General features: G+C 46.7%; 1 protein-coding gene across 1 annotated transcript; it reads left to right on the top strand.

Annotated features, from left to right (window-relative positions):
- The first annotated feature begins 205 nt into the window (after window positions 1-205).
- On the top strand, window positions 206-1,837 carry LOC138643008 (protein HEXIM1-like). The gene has a single exon (XM_069731679.1). The coding sequence runs from the start codon at window positions 596-598 to the stop codon at window positions 1,496-1,498; it is 903 nt and encodes a 300-aa protein (XP_069587780.1). The 5' UTR covers window positions 206-595; the 3' UTR covers window positions 1,499-1,837.
- The last annotated feature ends 17,784 nt before the right edge of the window (window positions 1,838-19,621 follow it).

The raw sequence follows: 19,621 nt of genomic DNA, 5'->3' as shown, positions 1-19,621 counted from the left end.
GATAATCGTCCACTCTAAAGGACCTCTGTTGACGTCATGCCCATGTGACCTGAAGGGGCGGCGCCTCTTCCTCCAGTCCATACAAACAGCTTCCGCCCTTACGCTGCTGCTGATGACGTCACTCTCGTCGCACTGATACTTGCGTCTGGACTACATTTCCCATGTTGCATTGGCATGGTGAAGTACGCGCGTGCGCTTCAGTTAGGGGGCCGGGTTCTTTATAAAAGCCCGCGTCCCAGGCTGGGGAGTAGCAGTTGGAGGTCGGTTGGCGAGTGTGCAAGTGAAGGCGAAGAATTGAAGGGAAGAGGAGGAGGAGGAGGCTTGACTGCTTCTCCTGTGTGTGGTGGCAGTGCAGAACCACTGCATTCCAGTGCAGCCTGTAGTCAACACGCTGAAGTGGGAAGAACACAGTGCAGCTTGGAGAGCTTCTATCAAGACACAGCTGCTGTCAGCCAAGGTGGATGCCGCCTCCAGGCAAGTTGATCTCTCTGCCCCCAGAGCCTCATGGACATTGTTATATTTCCTGGTGAAGTGAGCTGCAGTTACTAGCAGAAGCTTTCCCCTCAGGAGTGACTGTTTCATTTGTTGGGGTGCCATGGCAGAAGTAGGAGTTCAGGAGCCAACCCTGCCCTGCAAAGGTTTGTCAGGTGGGGGATCCCTGCTGGCCAGCCAAGAAGATAGTGGGTGGCAACCCAGAGCAGAGGAGGAGAGAGGGGAGTGCCAGAGAAATCCCTCCACCCTGGCCTGCCCTGTGAAAGAGGACCAAGGCGTCAAGGTGGGCGACTATCCCAAGCCCGGGCAGCTGGGCCGTGACAAATCCCAGCAAGATGAAGAGTGGAAAGAGCTGGGCAAGAAGAGGCATCGAAGGCGCCCGTCCAAGAAGAAGAGGAGGTGGAAGCCTTACAATAAGCTGACCTGGGAGGAGAAGAAGCGTCTGGAGGAGCGCGAGTCCCAGAGGGCAGCCAGGATGAGGGCAGAAATGTTCGCCAAAGGGCAGCCGGTGGCCCCTTATAATACCACCCAGTTCCTGATGGAGGACCACGACCAGGAAGAACCTGACCTGTGCCCCCCTCAGCGGAGAGGTCTTGCTTCTCTCCCAACCCTCCATGCCAACTCTTTTGCCAAAGGGGACAGCACAGAGGAGGATGCGGAGGAAGAGGATGATGGGACTGGTAGTGATGGCATGGAGAGTGATGATGGGGTCGAGTTTTTACAAAAGGACTTTTCTGAGACCTATGAGAAATACCATGCGGAAAGCTTGCAGGACATGAGCAAGCAGGAGCTGATCCGGGAGTACCTGGAGCTGGAGAAGTGCTTGAGTCGTATGGAAGAGGAGAACAATCGCCTGAGGCTCAAGGAGATCAGCACCATCCAGGTGGCCGGCACCCAAGACTCCCGGATCCAGGGCCTGGAGATGGAACTGGAGAAGCTGAAGGAAGAACACCGCCGCCTCCTGTGGGAGAGGGAGCAGGTGGTGGCAGATCCCTCAGGACACTGATCCCACAGCAGGAACCTGCACTTCAATGTTTACTGTTTCCCTTAGAGCCATAAAAAGACTCCCGACCCCATGATCCGATGTCCTAAGGTCAATATCATCCAGACTAACCCCCGACTTTCTTGGATCACCTTGCCAGAGAGCGTGATCCTAAGACGGACTCTGACTTTTATGTTGTTTGTAGAGCTCTGTTTGTTTCTTGTTACAGAGACTTTGTGTTCTTATATATTCTGGTCTTCATGGTTAAATTATTTTTATTTTATTTTTTGCCGTCTTCCACTTTTTCATAATTAACTTTTTTTTTTCTCAATTTTAAAAAAAATAAATGCTTAAATTGACAAATTTATTTGATATATTAGTAGTTTGTGATATTTTTCTCACTTACAGCATAGTGGTAACTTTTATTGTTGGTAAGTAAATACACTTTAAGGTTTTGTATTTGTAGTGGGTGAGAATTGGTTAATAAGGGAGGGCTTGGTATTCATTACAATGTTCATTAAATATAATATATATATATATATATATATATATATATATATATATATATATATATATATATATATATATATATATATATATATATATATATATATATATATATATATATATTTAGGTTGTGGCCCGATTCTAACGCATCGGGTATTCTAGAATATGCATGTCACCGTAGTATATGGACAGTAATGATTCCAGAATTCGCGGCAGATTGTGCCCGTCGCTGATTGGTCGTGGCAACCTATATGACATCATCGTCGCCATGGCAACCATTATGAATTCTACATCGATACTGTGCCCGTTGCTGAATCAGAGACGCGGGATGTCTACGTCCTTTATGACATCATCGTCGCTGTGCCCGTCACTGATTGGTCGAGGCCAGATTCTAATGCATCGGGTATTCTAGAATATGCATGTCCCCGTAGTATATGGACAATGATGATTCTAGAATTCGCAGCAGACTGTGCCCGTCGCTGATTGGTCGAGGCAACCTTTATGACATCATCATCGCCATGGCAACCATTATGACATCAACGTCGATACTGTGCCTGTCGCTGATTGGTCGAGGCGAATTCGTGGCAGACTGTGCCCGTCGCTGATTGGTCGAGGCAACCTTTATGACATCATCGTCGCCATGCTGTGCCCGTCGCTGATTGGTCGAGGCCGCCAGGCCTCGACCAATCAGACGCGGGATTTCCAGGACAGACAGACGGAAAAACCCTTAGACAATTATATAGATATATAGATAGAAGCAGTATTATGTACAAGCTTCTTTAGCAATGTCCTTTTGTGGATTATTGTGGATAAAAAAACACACAATATTGCAAAAATTTTTTAATGAAATAAACTCACATGTTGTTGTAATATTTTATTCCACTCTCAATCCACCTGAAGACCCTCGACCTGTAACAAATTAAAAATGATAAACCAACAATATCACATACCTTCCGTCAATATGTCCCACGATGTAAATCCATCTGAAGGGGTTAAATTATTTTACAGGCAGGAACTCTATAATGCAGCTGTGCTCGTGCCAGTAAAACCCCAGCGAATGAATGGAATGTAGGTCAATGACCTGTAGTTACCTTCATTCGCGGTGATGCGCCCTCTGCTGGATGTCCTCATATGAACTCGAGGTGTTGTGAATTCTGCTCTTGGGCTCCCTCCGGTGGTTGTTGATGGTAATGCAGTTATTCCGGAGCAGCAGTCTTGGACAGGTGTTTCTGCTAATTGCAATTCTGACTGGGGTATTTAGCTGTGCAGGACTCATTAGTCCTTGCCAGTAGTCTATGTTCCTTTGGAAGTGTTGGTCCTCTGCCTGGCCTCTCCTGCTTGCTGCCAATTCAGCTAAGATAAGTGTTTGCTTCATTTTTTTTAGACACACTTCTGTGTGTTTATTTTCTGTGCTTATCTTGTTTCTATTTTGTTCCTGCTAGACTATGTCTCATGTTTTTCTCAGTCTAGTTGGACTCGCTGGAGTCGCAGATGTACTCTCCACATCTTTAGTTGGGTGGTGGAGTTTTTGTATTTTTCTGCTGTAGATATTTTGTAGTGTTTTATGCTGACCGCATAGTATCCTGTACTATCCTTTCCTACCTAGGTAGAAGTGCCTCCTTTGCTTATCCCTGTTTTCTGTCTGCGTGTGTCTTTTCCTCTCCTACTCACAGTCATTATTTGTGGGGGGCTACCTATCCTTTGGGGATCTACTCTGAGGCAAGAGAGTTTTCCTATTTCCATCATTAGGGATATTTAGTCCTTAGGCTGTGTCTAGGTCTGGTTAGGCACACCCCACGGCTACTTCTAGTTGCGGTGATAGGATCAGGGTTTGCGGTCAGTAAAGTTACCACTGCTCCAGTGAAGGTTTTTTCATGCTGCTCCAAGGCCACCTGATCATAACAGTACTACTGGCCAACAATGAGTTAATTGCATCTCAGAAGAAGGGAGGAAAGATCTTGAGCCATTTTTTTTTCTCCAGTCTGTTTTGTCTTCTCCTCCCTCTTTATCTCTGTTGTTTTGTCCTCTCCTCCCTCTTTTATCTCTACGTCCTTTATGACATCATCGTCGCTGTGCCCGTCGCTGATTGGTCGAGGCCCGATTCTAATGCATCGGGTATTCTAGAATATGCATGTCCCCGTAGTATATGGACAACGATGATTCCAGAATTCGCGGCAGACTGTGCCCGTCGCTGATTGGTCGAGGCAACCTTTATGACATCATCGTCGCCATGGCAACCATTATGACATCTACGTCGATACTGTGCCCGTCGCTGATTGGTTGAGGTGAATTCGCGGCAGACTGTGCCCGTCGCTGATTGGTCGAGGCAACCTTTATGACATCATCGTCGCCATGGCAACCATTATGAGGCAACCTGGCGGCCTCGACCAATCAGAGAGGCGGGATTTCCAGGACAGAAAGACATACAGACAGACGGAAAAACCCTTAGACAATTATATATATAGATATATACATACACATTTTTTTGTAAGCTATTTTACAAAGGGGTGACATGCAAATTTGCAGCTAAGGTGCGACCACAGTTGAGCCCGAAAACTGCTGACAATTTGATGGATGTGGTTTTCAAATCGACGCAGTTTTACAGTAACACTATGTAAATCCAGCCTAAGGATGGGACCTTGCACACGGTTTTACTGTGACTTTTTTTCCACTGCCTCACGACTTGTATATGTGAAATATGTTGTATTCATATTCTTCACCTTTACAAGCCGTGCAGCTAAAAAAAAAAAATGCATCGTAAAATGCTGTAAGTGGTTTTCCGTGCAGTTCCTGGCCGTGCAAAAAAGTACTATATGCGTAAACTGCCAAACCAGTCCTTACTGTACAAGAAGGTTTCCATATCTGAGCTTGTAATATGGGGCAATTGCATTCATTAATGTGATGGGTCTTTGAATATTTGCCAATGTTTGTTTTGAGTGCCATTTTATTGCCGCCCTCATGGTGGCCTGGGGGAACATGTGGCGGGGAGGCCTAAAATGGGACAGCCAATCCACAAAGATCTGCAGCAATACAAGATGGCTGCCTGATGTAAACACGTCTGGGGTATGAGGCTGCTGCAGTCTTTAAAGGACTCTGCCACCTGAATTTGGAGGGAACAATTTTCAGCCATGGAGGCGGGGTTTTTGGGTGTTTGATTCACCCTTTCCTTACCCGCTGGCTGCAATATTGGATTGAAGTTCATTCTCTGTCCTCCATAGTACACGCCTGCGCAAGGCAAGATTGCCTTGTGCAGGCATGTACTACGGAGGACAGAGAATGAACTTCAATCCAATATTGCAGCCAGCATGCAGCCGGCGGGTAAGGAAAGGGTGAATCAAACACCCGAAAACCCCGCCCCTATGGCTGAAAATTGTTCCCTCCAAATTCAGGTGACAGTGTCCCTTTAAGGGCAGAGACGGACTGCTGTATAACTCGCGCAAGCATCGCACTGCACGGACTGGCCGGCCAGCACTTCTCCTGACCTGAGCAAAACAGTATGATGGATAAGTATGCAGCTTCCAAGCTCAGGTCAGGAGGACCAACAGCCAGTACGAGGTTTACGATGCGATTCTGGCACGAGAAATACGGCAGTCTGTCTCTGCCCTAAGGTAAGCAATAGGCGGTCTCACCCTAACAAGCAATGAGCTTAAAACATGAGGTATATTAAAAGGTTATTGATGCCTTATCCATGGGAGAAGTCCTCAGTATTGGATTGGGGGGGTTTGTGTCCCAACTGATCAGCTGCTATTAGGTCCCCTGACTCCTGTGAGTGGACAATGGAGCCAGAAGCCCACAGCTTTATACACTGCGCGCAGTGGATGTTCTCAGGTGCTGCGTCTGCCCCTATTAAAGTAACTAGGAGCTGAGCTGTAATCAGTGTGTAGAGTTGTGGTGGTCCCGCTCTGTCTACTACTTTGTGTGGCCAGGGAAGCTGCTCCCGCTCATTAGTGGGGGCTGGGTGTCAGAGCCCCTCCAATCTGATATTGATTTCTCCTAGGGATAAATCCTGAAGATCAGAGCCCTGGCCAACTTCTGTAAGCTGTTAATTGCATGATATTATTCTGGTACCACGTAGTGTCTTGTGGATGTAGACACAAGTTGGCAGGTTGCCCACGTCGCCTTCCTATTTAAAGAAGGTATATAATTTACCTCCATCTGCTGTTCTAGTGCCCGTCTTCTGCATAATGCAGGGGAGTGAAGTGTTGGCATCACTTCATTAATACACTTTACTAGTCCTCTTGCCCTCTAGGCACATGGTCCCTGATTTCTTAAGAGTTGAATTTTGCATGCCAGTCCTGATGACTCTTGCTGGAGTAACAATTCAAGGATAGAAAAAAACTGAGTAGATATGGGCGCCATAGGGGAGGATAAGGATTTTGGGAGGACTAAATATTATGGAATAAAATGTATTTATTTTACTTGGCAATGCATTTCAAAGACTAACTGCAGTTCACCATGGAGGCACATTGCCAAATAAAAGACTTTATCCCAAAATATTTATCCCCCCCCCTGAAATCCTCAGCTGTTACTAGTGGTTAAAGGGACTCTGTCAGCACAGGATGACTTCAATCATAAGTCCCACTGTTCAGTGCTTCATGATGAGGCCAATAATTTCTATACACCTTTTCACCTGCTTGTTTTCCCTCAATCTCCCTCCCCCCACCTTATTTGATTGACAGCTCTGGCCTCATAGACCCAGAGAGTGGAGGAGATAGATGGAAACCAAGCAGGTTGGAAGGTGTATATAAATGACTGGCCAAACCATTGGTAGATTATGACGGGGCCAATCATTTTCTGCTAACGGAGTCCCTTTAAGGATGCTGGCATAGTTGTGGAGTTGCCTAATGATGCAGAACCTGTCCAGATGAGCCAGAACTCTAGGACACATTAGCTGGGAGGCGCACCACTTTTTTCTCTTCGCCACGACAGCACCCACTGAGAGAGGGGATCCGCCCCTAGGAACAGGAAACCCTACGGAGAGATAAAAGGGGCGGTCCCCCTCGCTCCCACAGTTTTGGTTTCCTGTTCCTAAGGGAACCCAATGGAGAAGAGGATACCTAGCCTGGATGCCGCCTGTGCGGTTTACCTGAGAGGACGGCAGGGGCTCCAGTGCTGGAAGCAGCGTCGGGGGTCCTGGCTTCAGTTTCCCCCTCCGCTGGCAGGCTCCGTGAGGCCAGGGCTCCAGGTCGCATGGGTCACGGGCAGGAGGACGCATCGGGCGAGCCTGCGGCAGAAGATTATACCCGAACTGCGGCGCCGCTGCTGGCGGTAATTGCGGGGGTATTGCTGCCAATTTTTCGCTCCCCTGGACGCCGGATACATGCATCCAGTGTGGGAGCAGAGGAGAGATGACGTCGGGCAGTGTGGCACGAGATCCAAGATGGCCGCGACCCGGAAGTGGTGAGTACTTCCGGGTTCAACAGGAAGAACATGGCGGCCTCCATGTAAAAAGGACGCCGGCGCTGCATTCCGGCGTCCAAGATGGATTCACCGAGAGAGCCTGCGGTACCTTCGCTAGAGGTTACCACTGTCGCCCCTCGTAGCCATGCCAGCAGCAGCAGCCGCTATAGGCAGAGCGGATCGTCCAAAAGAAAGCCACCTGCGCCTGTGTCTCCTCCTCAGCCGGTACCTGATCGGTCAGCTTCTGGGTGAGTGTGCATCTACCCCACTAGCCTGATTATTGTCCCTCTCCCTTTATATAGGCAAAAAGGAAGGAAAAAGCGAAACACAAGCAGTGTGCGTTATGTATCCAGCCCCTTCCGGATAGTTACACTAAAAGGCTATGTGATTCATGTATAAAATCAACGTTACATGAGGAAGCATCAGTTAAATCAGAGGATATAAGGGCCATGATTAGGGAGGAATTACGAGCCCTACAAAGCATTGACAGAGAGCCACGTATTAAGGAGAAAAGAGGATACGTTTCACCTGTATCCAATCAGGCCTCTGAGTTAGAGGATACAAACTCAGATAGATCGCAGCAGGAGGTATCCTCAGATGAGGATCAGGATACGTGCTTCCCCACAGACAGCATTGACAATCTGGTGAGTTCAGTTTGCAATACCATGGGCATAGAAGATCTTAAAGTCCCTAAAACACAGCAAGACATTATGTTTGCTGGCCTATCCGAAAAGAAGAGACCCTCTTTTCCGGTAATAACGGCAGTAAAAAGTTTGATCAAAAAAGAGTGGGAAAGCCAGGGGCAGAGGGGGTTACCACCATCCTCAAAGAGACGCTACCCCTTTAATGATGAAGAATTCACAACATGGTCAAAAGCCCCAAAAGTAGACGCAGCTGTGGCGTCTACATCAAAGAAATCCTTACTGCCTGTAGAGGATTCAGGCTCGTTACAAGATCCTCTAGATCGCAAAGCCGATTCGCTCCTTAAAAGAGCATGGGAGACTTCTGCAGGGGCCTTTAAACCGGCAATCTCAGCCACATGCACCGCAAGATCCATGCTTGTTTGGCTGAGTGACTTGGAAGAAGGGCTGAAAGGAGGTCTCTCTCGAGAGAGAAATTATTGTCCTCTATACCCCTGATTAGAGGTGCCACAGCCTTTCTAGCGGACTCATCTGCAGACTCTATACGCCTGGCAGCCAAGTCGGCAGGATTAACCAATGCAGCACGTAGGGCCCTATGGCTTAAGGGCTGGAAAGGTGACCCTCAGACCAAGTCTAAGTTATGCAGCCTCCCATGTCAGGGTGAGTACCTGTTTGGTACCAAACTGGATGAGATCTTAACTAAAGCAGGGGAAAGGAAGAAAGGCTTTCCAAATAGTAATAATTACGTTCCATTTTATAGGAGAGCGTTCCGAAAGGCCGCATTTAATAAAAGGAAGGAGTTTAAGAACCAGGATCGCTGGGCCACAAGAGACACAAAACAAAAGGGTGCGTTCTTTGGGAAGCGCCCTTTCAAGTTTGAAGAAAAACCCCGTTAGGACAGATCTACCTGTGGGAGGCAGATTGTCCTCCTTTGCTAATGAATGGCGGGCCATAACAGCAAATATTTGGGCAAATAACCTTATTGCCTCTGGGTTACAATTAAAATTTTCCCGAGTCCCTCCGGACTCATTTCTATTGACTTCATTAAAAACTCAGTTACAACAAGAGGCATTGGAGCAGGAGGTAATAAATCTCCTAGCTAAGGGAGTCTTGGTGGAGGTTCCATTCCTACAGGAGGGAAAGGGATTCTATTCCCCGTTATTTTTGATTCCAAAACCAGATGGAACATTCAGAACTATTATTAATCTTAAAAAATTAAACATCTACCTAGAAAATCAAACCTTTAAGATGGAATCTATCCGGTCCACCATTAAACTCCTGTTTCCCTATTGCTTTATGACAGTTCTCGACCTTAAAGATGCGTATTACCATCTACCTATTTATGCAGAGCATCAACAATATCTACGGGTAGCGATTGTATTGAATGGGTGTGTCCGACACTTTCAGTATACTGCAATGCCTTTTGGGCTATCTATAGCCCCAAGAGTATTCACTAAACTAATGGCGGAGGTAATGTCATATCTAAGACTAAAAGACACTCTCGTAATTCCCTACTTAGATGACATCTTAGTAGTAGGAAATTCTCCTTCGCAATGTCAACAACGGTTGTGTGATATGATAGCATCTCTGCAAAGATTGGGTTGGATAGTAAACTGGGAAAAATCTAGACTTATCCCAACAACTCGGCAAATTTTCCTAGGGATTATATTAGATTCTACAAGCCAGAAATGTTTCCTTCCGGAAAATAAACAGATAACGGTCAGGAATAAAGTTCAGTCGGTAATAGATAAACCTCTAATTTCTTTGAGAGAAGGCATGTCCCTTCTTGGCTCCTTCACGTCATGTATCCCAGCGGTTCCATGGGCCCAATTTCACTCGAGGCATTTACAGTATGCAATTTTACATGAAGAAGAAAAATCTCATGGTCATTTGAATATTAAAATTTCCCTTTCTAATAATGTAATCCAATCTCTGATATGGTGGCTAGATCCAAAAAACCTGGTCAGTGGAGTTCCCTGGGTAGTTAAACCCTCAAATATAATATATACTGATGCCAGTCCTACTGGCTGTGGCGCACATTTAAAAGACCATTTAGTCCAAGGATTATGGTCAGTCACGGAGTCAGACGACTCTTCTAATATAAGAGAGCTAAAAGCTATCTATCATGCTCTATGTGAATTCCTTCCGCAGCTACACGGGACACATACCAGAATTCTGTCCGACAACATGACCTCAGTCGCCTATATCAATCATCAAGGAGGAACAAGATCAGGAACGCTCATGTCTATAACCGAAGACATTCTAACCATAGCCGAAGAACATCTTCTGTCCCTGTCAGCGCTACATGTCAGAGGAGTGGACAACTCAAGAGCAGACTTCCTCAGTCGTCATACCCTCCACCAAGGAGAGTGGGTCCTAAATCATCAAATTTTCAAAATGATAACCATGAAATGGGGTACACCCGAGATAGATCTCTTCGCCACAAGACAAATCCGACAACTAAAAAGATTCGCTTCAATGTTCCGGGCCGACAATCCCGACATTCTCGATGCCCTTCAGACTCCTTGGACATTTCAGAAAGCATACGCTTTTCCTCCTCTGATTCTTCTACCAACAGTAATCAGGAAGATAAGGGAGGACCGGGCAAATATAATCCTGATTGCCCCATTTTGGCCAAAAAGACGATGGTTTTCCCTGCTCAGAGCCATGTCCATCTCGGATCCGTGGATCCTCCCGGAGGATCAGGATCTTCTTTCCCAGGGGCCCTTCAACCACCCTCATGTGAAGGGACTAAGGTTGACAGCCTGGAATTTGAGAGGCAGCTGTTAAAACTAAGAGGCTTCTCCGATAGTGTAATTAATACCTTGTTGACAAGTAGAAAAAGATCCACTACGGATATATATGTGAGAGTGTGGAGGAAATTTCTAGATCTCTATCCATCAGCGTTGTCTAGTGAAATTCCCGTCTCCACTATTCTAGAATTTCTTCAAAAAGGACGTGACCTAGGCCTTTCAGTTAATACTCTGAAGGTACAAGTTTCTGCTCTAGGAGCCTTGTATAGTCACAATGTTGCGGGTAATAGATGGATAGCTAGATTTATTTCAGCTTGCCAGAGATCAGAGCCAGTTCAGATTCCCCAGATGCCTCCTTGGGATATTAATTTGGTCCTGGAAGCCTTAACAGGTCATCCATTTGAGCCTCTAGACTTAGCTCACATTAAATATATTTCACTTAAGACTGTTCTTCTTGTCGCGCTAGTATCGGCAAGAAGGGTAAGTGACATACAGGCACTATCTGTAGATCCTCCCTTTATGTCAATTTTTCCAGATAGAATTGTCCTGAAGACAGACCCTTCCTACCTTCCTAAAATGTGTACAAAATTTCATAGATCTCAGGAGATCCTTCTTCCTTCTTTCTATAATAATCCTACAAACCAGGAGGAAGAGAAATACCATACTTTAGATGTGAGAAGGGCTATAATAGCTTATCTGGATAGGACTAGCGCCTGGAGGAAGAGCAGGGCTCTCTTTGTTTCCTTCCAGGGTCAAAGGAAAGGATCTGGTGTTACAAAAGGCACACTATCCCGATGGATTCGGGAGGCGATATACCTGGCCTATTCATCTAAAGGGGAGAATCCACCTGAGACTGTGAAGGCACATTCCACCCGGGCGATAGCATCATCCTGGGCTGAACGAGCAGAGGTTCCTATAGAACTCATATGTAAGGCCGCAACCTGGTCCTCTCCTTCTACCTTCTATAGTCACTATAGATTAGATCTATCTGCCTCCACTGACTTGTGTTTCGGTAGATCAGTCCTTAATATGATAATCCCCCCCAAATAACTATCTCTGAAAGTCTCTCAGTGGGTGCTGTCGTGGCGAAGAGAAAACACCGGATTACGTACCGGTAATGCTCTTTTATAGAGCCACGACAGCACCCCTTCACTTCCCTCCCATTTATATATATTAGTGTACATATGAGCACTAAGGGTGGTGGATTCTTGTAGTTATACGTAGTTAAATTATTATAAATGATGATAAAGAATTGTCTACTAAAACTGGTGGGCGGTTCCTCGCAATCTCTGTAACCCAAACTGTGGGAGCGAGGGGGACCGCCCCTTTTATCTCTCCGTAGGGTTTCCTGTTCCTAGGGGCGGATCCCCTCTCTCAGTGGGTGCTGTCGTGGCTCTATAAAAGAGCATTACCGGTACGTAATCCGGTGTTTTTTTGTTGTTTTGTTCCCCCATCCTTGACAGACCGCTGGCATAAGGGCTGCTTCAGAAAAGTCTGTGCTCGGCCTGGCCATGGCTCTGCCAGCCTCATAGACTTATGTGACGCTGCGGCCAGTCTGCTCGGTTGGATTTGCACGGACATGTGAAGCAGCCCTTTACACAATGCCCCTCCTAGTGATATGGGCGCATCTTTCAGCAGAAATGTATGCCAGTGATGCACTGCTGTGAAAAAAATTATGAAGGATTTGTCGGCTGAGCTTTATCATACTCTGCCCTTCTAAATTCTTCCCGTTTTTCAAAAAGTTGGCAGAGCTGATGTAAGAAAATGCAACTCATGCCTGTAATAAAAAAAAAAAACCACTAGCTCTAGAGTGGGCACCTCAGGGGCGGGCTGGATTTGTGTTGAGCGGCTGCCTATCCTCGCTCAACACAAGGCTTTCTGATTTATTTCAACTGCAATGTAACATCTGCAAGATCCATGAGGGGGTAAACCAGTAAAATGTCCATGCAGTTTATATGGTTTTTGGATTGTATGGAAGTGGACAGTGCTGCTCCATGTAAGTATGAGGAGCCTGGTAAGGGAGGCCCCACTGTCTGATCTCTTGGGGCTAAGAATGGATTCCTTCCCTTTCTGCTATTATACTAATGGTATTTAATGTACTGACCTCCCGCTGCTTTAATTCTTAAAAGGGTTTACTATTTGTGTTTGTTTTTTATAAAAAAAAAGTAACCTCCCTGCGCATTATTCACCCTCATTGGGTCCATTATTGAGTCTCTGCTGCTGCTTCTGGTCTTGTTATTGTCTGCAGTGCTGACGTCATGTTGGCAATGCTGCAGCCGATCTGTGAACGCAGCAGCTCTGCCTAAGCAATCGCAGAGCTCCGATGTAGGCCGCAGGGTTGTTGCACAGCAGACAATAACAGAAATTGGGAGCTGTGGCAGAGACTCGGTGCTGGACCCAGGGAGGGTCAGCAAAGCCAAGTTGTTTTTTTTTTTTTTTTTCAACAAATGGTGTCTAAGGGTTTTATGAAAGGGGGTGTTAGGGGTCGAGTTGAGCTGCACAGGGGGAATCTCGGGCCATCTCCGCTGCGGTCTCCCATTCTTCTGACGCAGTGGAGCCTGCTCAGTGGAGACGTTGGTCCCAGCGTCTTGCTCAGTCCCACTCTGTACAAAGAGTTACTGCTGCTTTTCCGGCTTCTGCCATTGGAGTCAGTGCTGGGCAGCGGCGAGCAGACGCTTCTGGGACTAAGTCCTGCTTTTCTCGTTCTGAGCATGCCCTGAGTAAGATCTCTCAGTGGAGATCGAGGGTCACATGGTCAGATACTGCAGCTAAGTCCTTTGGACCTTTCAGGAAGGTCCTTTAAGTGCTAGGACTAAGTCCTGCTTTGCACACACTGAGCATGCCCAGGGCAAGATCTCTCCGTGGAGATTTAGGGTCACATGCTCAGGTATGGCAGTCTCTCATTGGTCCTTCTAGGAAGGTCTTTTACTTGCTGCACCTATTTAAAGGGACACTGTCACCTGAATTTGGAGGGAACAATCTTCAGCCATGGAGGCGGGGTTTTGGGGTTTTTGATTCACCCTTTCCTTACCCGCTGGCTGCATGCTGGCTGCAATATTGGATTGAAGTTCATTCTCTGTCCTCCGTAGTACATGCCTGCACAAGGCAATCTTTAAGGCTGGCATGGCAGCACGGCCATGCGCTAGTGTCAATTCATATATGTGCTTTGCGCCAGTGTGGTTATGCATGAGTGTGTTCAGGGACCCGGCTGAAATAAGCCCCTAGAATACCGGCACCTCCGGTGAGGATATTGCATGTTGCATGACCACTGACTGCTATCAGCTTGGCAGTAAGCTTGGGCTCCTGCGAGGCTAATAGGGCGCAGTGCTTTCCTTTCACGGCTACTCTGTGGAGTAACAGAGCTTTTCTATACCGCCAAACAGTGCCGCCATTCGCTAGCAGCAGGTTCCTCCTGCACAGTGGACCCCGGGCTGTGAACGCACCATTTATAATAAACATCTCTATTTTCTCGGTGCGTTCCGCTAGCCCTAACAGGGGGGAAGGCAAACAAATTTTAAATCTGATCTGTGCTGGTTCAAAGTAAATTGGAAGATGAGGAACAATAACCTCATATTAAAGATCCTATGATGGGACCCCATGTTATCAGTTACTGGATTCAAGGTTAGGATAAAATAATAATGGGAATCAGATCCTTTACATGGTTAAGGCCGGCGTCACACTAGCGTATTGCATCGGATGCGATATGCTAATGACCCTCGGCTCCTGCTCGCAGCAGAGCAGGAGCCGAGTGTCATGCGTCTGTGCTCCGATTCTCTCGCACAGGGAGGATCAGAGCACAGCTGCGGAGGAGGCGGAGAGATGAATTTCTCCATCTCCTCCATTGCTGGGGTCCGCTTATAACGCGCATCACTCGGATGATATCGGAGTGGTGTGCGCTGTCTCACTCGCACCCATAGGCTTATATGGGTGCGAATGAGCTGAGAGTTTTCCTCGGTCCGAGACAATCGCAGCATGCTGCGATTGTCTCGGACCGAGGAAAACGGCCGACAAAAAGTCGGCTGCTGGGAGCTGCCCCATATGTTAACATTGGTCCGAGTGCAATGCGATTTTTTTTTTTTTTTTTTTTTTTATCGCATTGCACTCGGCCATTTTAAACGCCAGTGTGACGCCGGCCTTAGGCTGTGTACAGGCCTCATCTGTTCCCACTCACTTGGTGTTATCCTCCATCCCTTTAGCATAGGCCACAGTGGGATGCTTAGGCATGTGTACCCCCATAGAAATGTAATATTAAAAACCAACAAACCCCTAATTTTGTGCTGTATACACTCCCTGCAGCGCCCCTCTGTATAGGAACGAGCTGCCAGATCTTTGTTCTGCCCTTTCCATCGAGTGTAGACCTAATAATGGCCGGGTGCGGGCTGGTTTCAGGCAGCTATCAGGCATGTTGAGAACCGGTCACATCCAGTCGTGTGGTCAGGACCGCCATTTGTTGAGGTGACAATTTGTTTTTTTACATAGCTTTCCTAATTACAGGTGACTGAATTGAATCCTGTTTTTGGCTTTCCCCACAGAGGCCAATTAATCTTCTAAATTTCACAATATCGGGTGCTATTCTGCTTTAGACCATTGGGTCTACACGGAATGCAATTATCCCAAAAAATGCTGGCTGCAATATTGGATTGAAGTTAATGCTGTGTCCTCCGAAGTACACACCTGTGCAAGGCAAGATTGCCTTGTGCAGGCGTGTACTACGGAGGACAGAGAATGAACTTCAATCCAATATTGCAGCCAGCATGCAGCCAGCGGGTAAGGAAAGGGTGAATCAAAAACACAAAAACCCCGCCTCCATGGCTGAAGATTGTTCCCTCCAAATTCAGGTGACAGTGTCCCTTTAATGTCCTACTGACCATCATATCGGCCTAGTGACTATTTTTTCTCCACTGAAGCCTAGAATAAAGGAGCAATGGCTTTTGGATTATTTTCCCAAATTGCAACTGCATTTCTGTGAAAAGAAGATTCTGATGACCACTTGGTGACATGAAGACCTGGGCGTGAGAAGTATACAGCATCCAGTGATCTATATACTTGCTGTAATGATCTCCCCCTGGTCACAGTTACTGGCAGAAGGCATTTATCATACATCTGACAAGTGATCACTTCTGCTGGTTTCTGTCCTATGAGATTAGGAAGGCCTCCTTCCCTTCTAGACACAGAAGGATACATATACACACATTTACATGGAACGCCCCCAGACGCAGGGCCGCGGGTTACTCAGTACCGGTCCTCTCTGGCTCAGTTCTGGGGATGTCACGGTGGTAGGTGGTGATGATGTGAGGTGCAGACAATATTGAGGACACAGGGTTGCAGTCTCTTTACCTCTTTACTGGTGACTTCAGGATCCTCAATCCAGAGCACGGTTAACAGGGCTGTCTGAGACCGGCCGGTCCGAAGGCACATCCAGAGTTCCCTTTGCAGGTGGAAATCGTTGCCTACCACTAGCGCCTGTGTGTTGTAGTTCTTCCCTGCTGAGCATTCGGGATAGTCCTCACAACTTCTATTCTCGTTCGTTCCAGTTCTTTCTAGTTCTTTCTATTCTCTGTCCCCCAGGTTTGTTATGGCAAGGACGCACCCGTTTGACGGGTAGGCTCGGAGCTCTTCCGGGACCCTAGAGATGCCCCTCTCCATGGTTGCCCCCTATGTCTGCTTAGGTGATGTAAGGTAGACAGCCAACCTATAATTATCTGTCCTGCGGTATTTGAAGTAAGGCATAAAGTCAGTTACTTCCTCTGTGTTCCGGGCACCGGCTACGCACCTCAGAAGGATGTTGCCGTTCTCCGGGCACGACTCCTACTGGCTCTCCTTTGTGCTTGATCTCGTTTCTCACTGTCCACAATATCCTTTGCTTCGTGTCCTTTCTTAGGATACCACCGCGGGGTGTGCAGGCACGGTTCCGTAACGTTCTGCCTTGTCGCTACGTACCTGCCAGGTTCGCACGCCTGACAGGGACCCCCCTGAATCTTCCCTGCAACACCCCCTGCCACGGGATGTTGCCTGAACAAAACCCAGTCAGCTTCTGACTAACTTCCTCCCCAGCCCCTAGTTTTACCAGTGTGAGGAGTGGCCTAATAAATAAAACCTTTTGCTCCCCCTGGTGGCCGGAGTGTGAAGTGTAATGTGTGCTGGTGATACCTGGTCAGGTGAACTCCTTTAGTGCCATCAGACGTACCATCACTCCCCTTAGTGACAGAGCGACATTACTGAAATGACCAGGTCTCTGGGGCGCTGCATACACATGACCACTCTTTCCTCTACAAATTTCGATAAGGACTCCAAATAGCAAATTTAGAGCATACTCATTTGTCGGCAAATCTGTCAACATTCATCTCAACCATATAGACACAGTTTAACTATCAATTAGTTTCGGTCATCAAATGCCACTCATTCCCTGGATTCCCTCAACCCTGCATGTACACTATATACACAAGTATTATGTATATTATACTTATAGGAGCTTTTATGACGTCCCATTCTATATCCATAGACATTAATATGGATTTGCAGCTATAGAATCTTCCACTCATCTGGGAAGGAGTTCTACAAGATTTTAGTGATGTCTATGAATTTTTGCCAATTCATCCAGAAGCGCAACTGTGTGGGCAGATACTGATGTTGGAGGAGAGGGCCGGGCTCCCAATCTGTGTTCTAGTTCATCCCAATTGTGTTGGGTGAGGATTGAGGTCAAGTGTGACCAGTCAAGTTCTCCAACACCAATGTCGCCCAACCATGACTTTGTAGGGACAGTTTGGGGAAGACCCTTTTTTTTGGTTGCCCATGACCTACATTAGAGCGAAGGACCTGAGGCCAGTCCCTCAAATACAACTAGATATTCTCCTTTTTCAGCCGGCACAATGCAGTCAGACAGGCAATGTTCTCCTGGTATTCGCCAACCCCAAACTCGTCCATCAGATGCCAACTAGTGAAGTATGATCCCTCACACACTAGAGCATGTTTTTACTGCTCCAGAGTCCGGTGACAGCTTACTTCATACCACTGCATCCAGTGTTTGGCATTATGCTTGGTGATGTAAGGCTTGCATGCAGCTGTTCGGCCATGGAGACCTTACATGGTGCTGTATTTGTTAATGTCCAAAGAGGTTTAGACTCTGCAGTTATGGAGTCAGCAAAGCGTTGGTGACTTTTATGCTCTCTGTGACCCCCCCTACTATGTAACGTTATGTGGTCTCCACTTCCATGGCTGATTTGCTTTACTTTCACTTCCCATTAATACCACTCAGTTGATGCTGGAATATTTAGGAGTGAAGAAATGTAATGACCTTTCTTGTTACACTAGTGACCTCCTATTACAGGACTGCACTGGTATAGTTGAGCTCATACATCCGGTAAGGGGCCGGATATTAAACATTGGTGACAATGGGACTGAATGAAAAACCCCAATTCAATGATTTAGTGTACCGTGTCCTGGGACTTTTGTCTATATATTTATTTTCATTTATTTTACTTATATAGCGCCATTCATTTCACCGCGCTTTACAGCCATTATCGGCACTGTCCTCATAGGGAATTTAGATTGTGAGCCCCATCAGTATGTCTTTGCAGTGTGGGAGGAAACCAGAGGACCCGGAGGAAATCCACAAACACGGAGAGAACATACAAGCTCCTTGTAGATGTTATAACTGGTGGGATTTGAACCCAGGACCCCAGTGCTGCAAAGCAACAGTGCTAACTATATAATTTTATTTTTTTTAATTATGCCTTATAGGATTATTGCTAATACCCTGAGACATAACTGGGGTGTTTTTTGCTGTCCCATGCCCTTGAATGGGTGTTTCATCCTTGAAAAATGGGCATGTGGAATGGCCTATACAGCTGGTGAAATAAGTATTGAACACATCACCAATTTTCTAAGTAAATCTTTTTCTAAATTAGCTATTTACATGAAATTCTCAGCAGATGTCTGTAACAGCCCATCCAGTCTACACAGGCAAATAAATCAAACCATAGATGTCTATAAATTATGTGTAATAATGAGAAATGACCCAGGGAAAATGTATTGAATACATGAAAAAAGAGAGGTGCAAATAGCCAGGGAAAGTCCTGACACCAGCAGAAATCTATCAGTAATTGGAAAATAATACTGCCTCCTATTGAAAAATAATAGCTTGCTCAACTGATAGTAATGAAACACCTTTTCATAGACCAAGATGCTACACAAGAAAAATCTCATGACGGGTCAAACCAGTGAGCTGTCTCAATACCTCCTCAAGCTTATTGTTGCAAAACATACTGCTGGCATTGGTTACATAAGAATTTGTAAACTAATGAAGATTCCATTGAGCACTGTTGGGATGATAATTCTGAAGTGGAAAGACCATAATTTCACAAAAAAAAACTCTCACGGCCAGGTCTTCCCCGCTAGATTTCAAAAGTGTGAAATTAATTACTGTATGTTTCGGACTATTAGACTCCCTTTTTTCCCCAAAAAATTGTGGGGGGGGGGGGGAAGGGAGGTGCATCTTATAGTCCAAATGTACTTGCCAGGAGTGTGGTGGCAGCAGTTGTAGGGCGAATGTGCTGGCCCTGGGATGGGAAGAGAGGGGGTGCTCGGTGGTCCAACGCTGCAGGGCAATGATCTGACTCCCATCCCAGGTTGGTGTGGCAGGTTTGGCAGTGCTCGGTGGTGCTGGAGCTCCGCCGACATTTTGTGAAGGCTCGGAGTCTCCACACATCCATTGCTGCAATGCAATGGCCTCTGGGAAAATGGACCCTGGAGGCAGCGCATGTGCATATTCAGATCTCTGCAACGAACACCTCCTGTGACCCCCGCTCCACCAGCACTGCCGATTTAAATCCCCCCTCCCCCACAAG

Source organism: Ranitomeya imitator, chromosome 6 (genome assembly GCF_032444005.1).
Source record: "Ranitomeya imitator isolate aRanImi1 chromosome 6, aRanImi1.pri, whole genome shotgun sequence".
Taxonomy (NCBI): domain Eukaryota; kingdom Metazoa; phylum Chordata; class Amphibia; order Anura; family Dendrobatidae; genus Ranitomeya; species Ranitomeya imitator.
Note: the sequence above shows the minus strand (reverse complement) of the source record. Positions and strands in the feature narration are given on the sequence as shown.